Source organism: Cyprinodon variegatus, unplaced genomic scaffold (assembly GCF_000732505.1).
Source record: "Cyprinodon variegatus isolate N-32 unplaced genomic scaffold, C_variegatus-1.0 Scaffold47, whole genome shotgun sequence".
In the NCBI taxonomy this organism is placed as follows: domain Eukaryota; kingdom Metazoa; phylum Chordata; class Actinopteri; order Cyprinodontiformes; family Cyprinodontidae; genus Cyprinodon; species Cyprinodon variegatus.
In genome coordinates this window covers 443,248-454,085 of record NW_015150500.1, presented here as the reverse complement: position 1 = coordinate 454,085, position 10,838 = coordinate 443,248, and the positions used below count along the sequence as shown (strand labels likewise).

The window sequence follows — 10,838 nt, the reverse complement described above, 5'->3', positions numbered from 1 at the left end:
TATATATATATATATATATATATATATATATAGTAGCAAGAGACTGCATTTAATACTTATGGAGTTGGAGGGCTACAGGGTAAATAAAACACACCCAGACTAGAAGCTGCGTCATCACCACATCAGCCTGCTGACAGGCAGCGTGCAGGGCAGAGCCAGGCAGACGCAGGGCCAGGAGCGACCTGGAGGGGAGCGACAGGAAGGGAGGGGCGTTGATGTCCTCCTTTGTGCAGTGGGCCAACAGGAGCAGCAGCTTGGACAGATTGCGCTCCATCACTGCCAACAGAAGACGGCCCGACATGCTGATGTCTGGGCCCTCGCTGGGTGTGGGTGGAGGCAGCGGCGCCACAAACAGTTTCTGTTCATACTTGGCTCTGATCCACGACTCCCGCTCCTCTCTAACAAAGACCCACAAGGAAGACAGGAAAAAAGGTGAGGTGTTGGGGATTTATGACAAACCAGTGAGCAAAAATGTACAGACAGACTTTATTTACCGCGTAGCATCAGGTGCTGGTTTCCGGTGGCCCATTGTGCGTGCTTCCCATATACTGTTGACCATGTGGTTGCCAATGGCGCTGAGAACCAGGGTGAGCTCCCTCGGCAGGTCGTCGAGGGCCAGCGAGCGGACCCGTGACAAGTGGGTCCCCAGGTTCCTATGAATCCCAGAACACTCGATGCATATGAGAGCCCCCAGGTTCAGGCTGGCCCATGTTGGATCTTCAGGGATGAAACAGTGAATAAGAATGAGACATCAATCTGGTTCAGAATCATTATTAATGAGATTCTTTCTTTTGGACGCTTCTTAAGGATTTTCTAAAAGCTGGAGTCGGATCATGCTCTGTCCTTTTTTTTTTTTGATTATCAAAATTACCACAAATTCATTTGATTGCCCACTTGTTCAGACTCTAACCCTATGCGGGTTTGGAGTCACATTAAGGTCCATTAGGATTGTTTAAAAACAGCCCATATCAGCAAAACCAGCAGGGCCCCTGTTATAATAGGTCTTAACTGAGCTCAGTTTGGGTCATAAGTTTACATTTCTAATGGATCTGACCCATATGGGTCCAACTTTTTGAACCAAAGATTTCCTTCATCAAATGTATGCATAAAATTAACAGAGTCCTGATGTGACCCACAGGATCCCATCTGTTGCCAACCTTGCAGTCCATTTCCAGACTGTATATTTGCCATGCTGAAAAGCTGGCATCCCAGCAGTAAGTTTGACATTGAAAAAAAGAGTCATGGTTTTTATCTCCCTGCTAACTTTTAATATCTAAATTTAAATATGGTTTATTTTTTTCTAGCAAAAGGCATAAATAGAGAAATCAGCTTCAAACATAACATTTCAAAAAAAGAAATAAGTTCAGATTGATGAAGAAAAGTAAACGGATATGAAAAGCCAACATAGAGACAGAAATGTACAGAGGTATAGTGTTGTGGCAGTGAACAAAATAACAGAAAAGGAGCCATGAGGGATTATTACTAACTTGGAGCGTCACAGTCAACACAGAAGTTGTTCCCTTTCGCATTGCGGATCGCCTGTAGTGCCACAGCTTCACTTTGGCTGTTCTTGCGATCCTGCAGGAAAACAGAAGGTTAGAGATGAGAAGCAATCAACACACCTATTTGCATTCACTAAAAATGATTGAAGAACTGTGCTTTCCATTTCTTCATGTGGTCTTACCCTATAAATATCAGCCTGATTTGCTTTTTGACTTAAGATTCAAGAGCAATGTTTCTTTTGGCAAGTATAGTACGGTACCTTGATTTGAGCAGGTAAGCAAGACAATTTGCAGGTGGAGTAAGATAAATTACTTTAAAAACAAGGAAACCCCTTTATCTTAATTGAGGTGCATAATATCTACTTATTTTATGTCAAAGACAAAAATACTCATTCTATCGGTGAGAGATTTATTTTTAAATCAGTTTTTGTGGTGCCCCCACTGAGCACTTAACAAATAGATCATTGTTTGTTTTTTTAAACATTGCCATGCTTTCAAGTTTATTCTTTTGTTACATACACCTTAGTTTTCCATTAAAATGTATATGGTTATCTGTCAAGCTTTGCAGACACCTATGGTTACAGGAAGCGTTTCCTTGGTTTCCACAGCCAATTATAAGTCTGTGTGAGTGTGCGTCTACTTTATTGTGTGGGTGGTCAGGTGGTGACAGGAGGCTTGCTAGTTCCTCTGCCTGTATACTTCTAGATTTTTGTAATGCACTGTGATCCATCTTTACTATAAATGAAATGTGCTAAATAAATGTTGAGTGAATCTTAAAATGACAAAGTTTAGGAATTAATTGGAAGGATTCTGTTCACATTAAATTAGCTAAACACACAGACTTAGTCCTAAGCTGTGGATTTGTCCTTGCCTTGTTCTTGCTGCTCTCACAGAGCTGCAGGCTGGCCAGGATCTGGCTCTCAATGGCCTGTACCCAGGAATCCCTCTCCTCCACACTCTGGGCTTCAAAGTGCCACGTCTGGCCGGTGCTCGACACAACCAGGAAGTCAAAGTTGTCTTCATCTGACACAACAGAGACAAGCAGGATTATCCACAAAGGTATATTTGAGATTATACCCACTTTTTATACTGAACATCATCCTTAACATTTTATGCCCCACCGTGAAACATGATGGTGACAGTGTTATGGTGTGGGGATAATTTTCTTCTGCTGAGAGCTGTTTGGAGCTGAAGATGACATGGATGGAGAAAGACACAGGGTGGTCCTTGAATAAAAACCTCTAACCTGAAGCTATTATAACAAACATCTCAGCCTGTCGGCCAACGTTCTTGAATGGAATTGGAGTTTTGATTTGTTTATAAAAGCACTCTTTAGTATCAACAATTCTTTATGTCCAGTACAAAGTACTTTAGCTGGCAGGATTAAATATTCAAGCTGGATTTATGAGGCACAATAACTGAATATTTCAGTGCAATTGGACAGAATTTAAATTAAATATTTCTAAAAACATGTAGTGGTATACTCAGATATTACCTGTTTTGCTTACGTTTCTGGAGCTCCCAAAACTTTTCAGTTTCCACATTTTCCGTTTAGCTGCAATTTAAAAAAGGAACAAACACAATGTTGAAAAGACAAAAATCGACACATTTTTTATTGCATATTAAACCAGGCAGCAATATGCATTAGAAAGAACAAGAAAAAAATGTTTGCATGAAAAAAATAATTAAAAAACTGCACCGTCTGCTTGGCCCACAGCTGTGTCTCCTTTCTGATTCATGCTCTTCTTTCTGCGGTGCTTCTTCCTGTCGGTCAGCGGGGAGGCTGAGCCAACATCTTTGGTAGATGAGGAGCTGGAGACTCCCTCGACTGCAGAGTCTGGCCCCAAGAGTGCAGAAAGAAAATGTCAAAAGTTGTACATTTGATTGCTGCAACGTTGTTTTAACGACAACATTGGACCAAAGAAATGCTTTGCATTACTCACCAACACCTTGGGCATGGTTGGACAGTGTGGATGAGCAGCGCTGAACACCAATGTTGCTTCTCAGGAATAGAGCCCCGCCCAATCCTTCAACCTCCTCCATTTGCAGGAGGCCACTTGTACTGACTAAACCAATGACAGAAATAGGATTTCTAACTGCAAAGTAAGATCAGCATAAATTATAGGTTCACATTTATCTTTATTATTACCTTTGGTAACGTTTTTAAGACTGCTCTGCTACAATGCCCTTCCAATTGAGTGTGCAAAGCCCTTCTCAAAAATTGCAATGGCCTTGTATGCATATATCTCAGTTCAGTTTTTAGTTGCAGCCCATATATATGACAATGAAGGCATTGACTAGGGTTTATTAACCTGTTATCTGCATGATTTAAGCTATTTGCAATAATTGCTTCTTCTAACTTTCTTTTTTTACTAGATGTGAGTCACAATGATCAGGAGGCTTAGCTGGCTTTGAAAAGCTGCAGAGTCAAATGTGAAAAACATCTGCCTGACAGCAGAGGCTGCATGAAAGAAACTGGGTCATGCATCAAGACAGTCAACTTAAGTACATCAGCAAATCTACCACAAAAGGGAGTCAGAAATCAAGCAGTTTAAAAGTAATGCATGCATGTTACATTATTCTGGCTGAATTTCTTTCTTTAGAAATGTCTGAGCTCATTTGGAGTAGTTATATTCACTGCAAAATCTGCTTGTAAGTATGCCTAATCAATATTCAATGGGGTTGAGTTTGGAACTATTCTAGAAGCTTAAATCTGCCCCTCTAAATCCCTGCCAAAGCGTTCAGTTTTTATGCGTTTAAGCTCATTGTGCTGAAGGCACAACCTTTAATGATAAAGTACGGAAATATGAGAAGCTGCAATGTGCAATATACTAGTATCACCGATAGCAAAACAGACCCTAAGCACGATGCGGTCATCACCACTCTGCCGAGTGGGTACATTGCTTTTAAAGCTTAAAAATTAACGCGCTTATGTTTATTCTGACCAAAAACCCAATTCCTTTATCCAGTAACCATAAGAATAACACTACTTTCTTAGTCAGGTTATCATTACAACTAAATAACTATCCTATCAACAATGTCAGAAAGAACAAATAGTCTGCATCAAACAGAGCCATGCAACAACACAATCGTCTGCCAACCACAATCTACTACTGGTGCATTTTAGTAAAAGTCTAAAGATGAACTTTAACATAGCAACTTCTAGTGGAGAGAAGGCATTAAGTTGTGAGAAGTTTTCATACTTCAATAAACTGAAGCAGCGTTGTAATGAATGCAATAGCAAATGGGTGCTTATTGCAGAAGAAAGAGCAGTGTGAGTTCCTTCATGGATCCATCCATCCATAGGTCTGTCCGTCCATCATCCAGTCCATCCATGATACCATCCATCTGTCCATCATCCAGTCCATCCATGATACCATCCATCTGTCCATCATCCAGTCCATCCATGATACCATCCATCTGTCCATCATCCATTCCGTCCTTCAATCCGTAAATTCATCTATCATCATTCTCTCCTTTTGTCCGTCCATCCATCATTCTGTCTGTCTTTTCGTCCATCCATCCATCCATCCATCCATCCATCCATCCATCCATCCATCCATCCATCCATCCATCCATCCATCCATCCATCCATCCATCCTCTTTTTTTTGTGTGGCACTTTTAACAAAACATATCCATTTCCTGTTTTTATCATGAATGCTAACAGACAAAATGCATCATGGGATCTTAGTTTAAGCTTAACATAGTTGTTTAAGAATGTTAATGCCTGTAAATGTATGGTCTAATATGATAAATTAAGGTGCACTACATGCATTTGCTTGTGAAGGCATCTAAAATTCTCTTTATTCCTTCTGTAGGTATACAAACAGGAGCCTTTACCTTCAGGTCCCAGCATATCTTTAGCGCGACCATTAAGCCCAGCAGGGCATGCCGGTACAGCACGAGGGGGGCGCTTTCCGGGGACCTTAACAGTCACTCGAAGCAGGTCCATCTCTTTCCCAGGAGTGTTCAGCATGTAATCCTGACAAAGCCATAAAGCAGACTTTCAGTCTCAGGCTTCAGTGAAAAGGTTTGCATTGCAGAGTTGGAACACTGGGACTCACATTGACACTGGAGTGATACGAGAGGATGCCATCACTGGATAGAGTGACATATTTCTTTTTCCACTCTTTGTTGAGCGAGCTCCCACTGCGCTTTAGCAAGATGCCCTGATGGTGATTAAAAAAAGACAACTAAAAATGGAAAATATATTTCTATATTGTCACATATTTTGGTGCCATGAAGACTCACTGGGTGCCAAAAACACCCACCGTCCCTTCAACACACCAGCATGAGAGACTGCAGCTCTTTATGACAAACTAGCTTCACATATCCTGCAGCAACTGCTGGCTTCGTGACCTCAGCTGGGGGTCATCAGATACAATTATCTGTTCCTGTATCACAAAGGAATCCGTATCTTACCTGTTTGATGGGGATGAATCTCCCGCTGCCGAAGTCGCCCTTAAAATCTGCACTCCGCCTGTTTGAGTCGCTGCCTCTGCGGCCCTGCACAGAGGGAAGGAAAAGCTGCATCATTGGCAGGAATGGAGTAATTAGTTAAGATTATTATTCAATAAAGGGGAAATTACATCAGCTGGGAAGATGATGCTGATAGGAAAGGCTGGGGCTGCACAGAGCAGTAACATCAGAAAAATACAAGGTCACATCTAACCTTCTGCACTTTTGATCCAACTTTACAGCTACAGTTCTGATCAAACTTATAGTACAACTGTTAGGATAATTATCATTGATGATGTGTGAGTTTATTACACCTTAACATTACCTGCCTGTTGTGTGTCAGAACTGATGTTTTCCCCAATAGTTTATCTAATTAAGACTGTTTATCTATATGGAAAACATATATACAGCTATAATCGGATATACAGCTATATTCTTCAATGTATGTGGCAAATATTTGGGAATGGAATGAGAACATGTCCTTCAGCTAAGAACAAAGTGTAATATTTTGATAAGGCTGGAGCCATGGATGTCTCATCATCTGCTAATGTGTATGATGTAAAATGTGACAATGTGGCAGACTGGAAATGAATAAAATGCCTCTTTCACTGTTAATCGGGGCCACTTCCCGAGAATTGAGCCTGGGGGTAAGCAGCTGCCTTCTGTAACTCTAAGCAGCTTCTCTGATCTGAGTAAGATTACAATTTCTATCAGAATCTGTTGTCATGTCTCATGCTTATTAAATACATACAAGTTATGAAGTGTTATTTAAAGAGTCTGTCCTGGGTGGTCTCTTTTCAGGAAAAGAACTGGGAAAAGAAAGCTTCAAGGTGTAGAGACATAGCCTATTTTTTAACACAACATACAGATGTTTAAAGAAAGCATCTGTGAAAAAATGACTGTCAGACATATACTTATGTGAAATATAACTATAAAATAGGAATTTCTGTTCTATAAAAATACAAATGGAAGAAGGGTGCAAACTCGCTGCAGATAAATAAAAGTGCAACCAATAGAAAAAGTACAGCAAACACACACATACTTAGTCTGATGCACTAACACAAGAAACACAATCTGAGGAAAAATACAGCTAGTAGCAAAAAACAAGTGCAAGTTAAGAAAAGTTAACATGTGATAATAACGGAAGTGCTCCAAACCACTGGGGGGCGATTATAATCAACTCATGGGACCAGACAATAGAAATGTATTTCAAATGAATGTCCACAAATCAGGCCTTCTGTAAAAACCTGATCCACGCCCAGAGGAAACTTGGAAGGAAGAAAGAAAATTACATTTATCTTGTATAACCCTTTTTAAACACTGGGCATCCCATTTATGTATTGGCTAAAGGTCTATAGTGCTATATGACATCTCCACCTACAGTAGTGGTGTGGAGCACATCTGTTATCTGAAGCTAGTTAGCAGCTTTTCTTAACTCACTCGTCTCTACATTGTCTTTGCATGTGTTGCATGTGCATTTGTGTATTGTGTTTTTTCATTAATGTCTGTATTTGCTGCACATTTATTCATTTTTGGCACGTTTGCACCTATTGGCCACTTAAGAATCTCAAAATGACATATCAGATCAACACCAGCCCTTTCACTGTATGGGAAATAGTCCATGGATGACATTAAAATTAACTACCAACATGCCCAGCCTAGGTTGTGTAACCAAGGCTACCCTGAGCGCAAAGAACTAGGTGCTAAATAAAACCTACATTTAACACGTTAAAATTGTTTTAACTAAGAAGATAAACAGACAGGTTGAAGTATTAGAAAATCAGCAAAGAAGAAATCTGTGATATAACCCAAATACAGCTTTCAATGGAAAGAGCCTCACACCAACTGTGCCTCACTGAGGTGGAAGTATTGTGGTTTGGGAATACTTTGCTGCAGCAGGACCATCTTAGCTCACCGTCAAAGAATCCAGAGCAGCTGTGCTTTAATCCAAATACTGTTAATTTTGAGGGAACTCTTAAAAAGCAAAAACAAAAATAGAATTAGACACCTTTCTATCGACTGCAGAAAACTTATGAAGCGATGCAAAGCGTAATGCCGTCATTCGCTGATGTTAAGTCTGGCTGTAGTAAAAACAGGAAGTAGAATTGGTAAGCTAGCGGAGAACACAGATCAGGGATTTTATTATAATCGGGCAACTTTTACATTATCGTGTCAGCTAGTATTAGCGACGGTTAATGCCATTTGAAAACATCAAGAAAGAAGTGTAATTCAAATGCTTCATTCAGGATGCCAGTGGAGGTGGAAACAGCTGATCAGTCATATGAGGAAACTATTCACTGTGTTTATTGGAAAAAAAATTTTTTCCATATCCTCTTTAGAGCATTCACTTTCTTTCAAAGAAAATAAAAAAACATAAACAAGCCTAAAAAGCTTTATTTTCTGCTAAATGAAGTCAAATTTTTCTGTTTCCATCAAGCTCTACAATGCAAAACAATAGAAAAAAAAAGGTTGCCAGAAATACATTTAATAATTTATATATATATATATATATATATATATATATATATATATATATATATATGTATGGAAAAAAAAAGAAAAATCGAGGTTTGTGCTACACTCACAACAAATCTAGGTGTGCGTTTGCGGACGCTCCGGACCGACCCAGGCACGCCACTGTCCCCTTTCTCCCCTCTCAAGGTTCTAGCTATCTCTTTATGGCTGATCACAGGAGTGGAGGGAAGCGATGACGAGTAGTCACTGCTCTGACCTCCGTTACTAGCCTACAGAGAGGAGAGAATCGGAGCAGAGGGGAGGAAGGAGTATGAACACTGAGCAAGAGGAGGGAGACGAGCAGCTATTTCAAAACCTGACCTAAAACATACATGGAATGAATTACAGTAAGTTTACCTGTCCTGTGAAGACTCCAGATACTGGGGTGGAGCCTCCAGAGTGACTGGGAGAGTTGGGAAGAGATTTACAGGAAGCCAGTAAAGCTGCTTGTTTTTTGGCTGCCATAATCTTCTGAGCAGCTGTTGAATCAAATTAAAAAAAAACTTAATTCCATTTCAAAAAAGGAAAATACAGCAAGATTAAATCTAATGTTAACGCTCACCATCATTGAAGACTCTGTTCACATTGAGGCCGTAGGTTGCGCAGGTTTCATAGTAAGTGCAGCGCCGCACATCTGAACACAGCTGTCGTGCCTTGGCATCATCAATTACTCTGGGGTTTGTGCTGCTGATTTTATCTGAGAAAGGAATAAAGTTCAATAAAAACAACAACAAAAAAACAGTCCCATCCACAAAAACCTGCACATACTTTAGCAGGGAAGGCCTACCTTGAGTACCGACAACTACGAAAGGTATCTCAGTGATGGGCCGGTGCAGAGAAAGCTGGTGGTAGAATTTGTAAACTTCCTGAAAGCTGGTTTCATTTTCCAAACTGAATACCAAAATGACTGCATCCACCCAACTGGCAAACTAAGACACAAGGAAGAAGACGATTAAAACCATGAAATGTGTAGAATATGTTGATTATTCTGGCCAGGTTTAATCAGTCTGCAGCCCACCTGAGGCCCTGGCAGCTCTGTCTCTTCTCTGATTATCAGTAGGTGGCTCAGTCCGTCCACCAGAACGTCCTTAATGTACTGACGCCCTGGTCAGGATAAACGCTGTCATTACTGGTGCACATTTAGTTTACACAAGTATTCACACTGACATTTAAACCAAAATGTTTCATTTTAATCCCATCCAATCAGAGCCCCTTCTTCTACATATTGCTGTCTCTTTAATTTTCGTGGCAAACTACAAACTCTGCTTATGGATTTCTGTCATCGTGCCAGTCCTCAATTAAGGCTCAGCTCAAAAAGTGATATTCAGATGAATTAGGTCCTTGAGAGATACTTAAAGCATATAAAGTTTTTTTTATAGCCTAAATTCTTAAGACGTCTCCACATTTTTCTCCCCTTAGCTCTCTGCTGCATTCCTCCTTGGGTCCTTCTGATCCTGTTTGTCCAGCTAAAACACCCTGAAGTGACAAGATGATGAAATGGCAATCTAACGAGAAAACAGCTAGAAGTAAAAAGATGTTAAACTAACCCTCTGCGTTCTCCTCCGGCTGATAACTTCCTGTCAGGTGTCTGTGGACGAGGGCAGACTTCCCACTGCATAGTCCTCCCAACACGCCCTGAAGAACACACAGACAAAACATCAATCCAGTATCAAGTCCCGCTGCAAAAGCCAAACGGTACCCTTGGGCTTACCAGATGAAGCTCTTGAACAGTTTGACTCATGGTCCATTCTTGACTGCTGGTGCACACAACTAAGCAGAGAGATTGACGGCAATAAAAACAGAGGGAAATTATTCATGCAGAAATGAAACCCAGCATTGACAATTAAATATGTATGAGGGACTCAATATGTTACAAGAGGCAGAATGTAAGCAGAGGATTTGACATGGTGACACTGTTATATTACATTGTTCTGAATATTCTCTTCTTCTCAGCTGAGTGAGCTCACATATTAAAGGGCAAACTAAATATTGAGAAGGTTGTTGTTGGATCATTGTAGATTGATTTGCAAGAAAGTAAATAAACAAACATGAAAACTTTTAGGTCTCCCTGAGCATGCGTGGGTTCTCTCCGGGTACACCTGCTTCCTCCCACAGTCCAAAAACATGACTGTTAGGTTAAATGGCTTCTCTACATTCTCCTTAGGTGTGAGTGTGTGCGTGAATGGTTGTTTATCTCTGTGTTGCCCTACGATGGACTGGCGACCTGTCCAGGCTGTACCCTGCCTCTCGCCCGTAGACAGCTGGAGATAGGCACCAGCACCCCTCGTGACCCCACTGGTGGGTGGATGGATGGATGGATGGATGGATGGATGGATGGATGGATGGATGGATGGATGGATGGA

General features: G+C 40.8%; 1 protein-coding gene across 1 annotated transcript in view; it reads right to left on the bottom strand.

Moving 5' to 3' along the window:
* The window catches only part of agap2 (ArfGAP with GTPase domain, ankyrin repeat and PH domain 2), a 23,561-nt gene that overhangs the window by 2,098 nt on the left and 10,625 nt on the right, over positions 1-10,838 (bottom strand). Inside the window, exons 3-19 of the mRNA XM_015370668.1 lie at positions 10,187-10,245; positions 10,023-10,110; positions 9,494-9,579; positions 9,263-9,404; positions 9,038-9,172; positions 8,833-8,954; positions 8,547-8,705; positions 5,926-6,009; positions 5,568-5,672; positions 5,344-5,485; positions 3,446-3,568; positions 3,202-3,339; positions 2,998-3,057; positions 2,374-2,525; positions 1,488-1,578; positions 495-717; positions 95-398 (exon numbers count right to left, since the gene is read on the bottom strand). Of these exons, the coding sequence (XP_015226154.1) occupies positions 95-398; positions 495-717; positions 1,488-1,578; positions 2,374-2,525; positions 2,998-3,057; positions 3,202-3,339; positions 3,446-3,568; positions 5,344-5,485; positions 5,568-5,672; positions 5,926-6,009; positions 8,547-8,705; positions 8,833-8,954; positions 9,038-9,172; positions 9,263-9,404; positions 9,494-9,579; positions 10,023-10,110; positions 10,187-10,245 (2,213 nt within the window). The remainder of the gene's footprint in view (positions 1-94; positions 399-494; positions 718-1,487; positions 1,579-2,373; positions 2,526-2,997; positions 3,058-3,201; positions 3,340-3,445; positions 3,569-5,343; positions 5,486-5,567; positions 5,673-5,925; positions 6,010-8,546; positions 8,706-8,832; positions 8,955-9,037; positions 9,173-9,262; positions 9,405-9,493; positions 9,580-10,022; positions 10,111-10,186; positions 10,246-10,838) is intronic.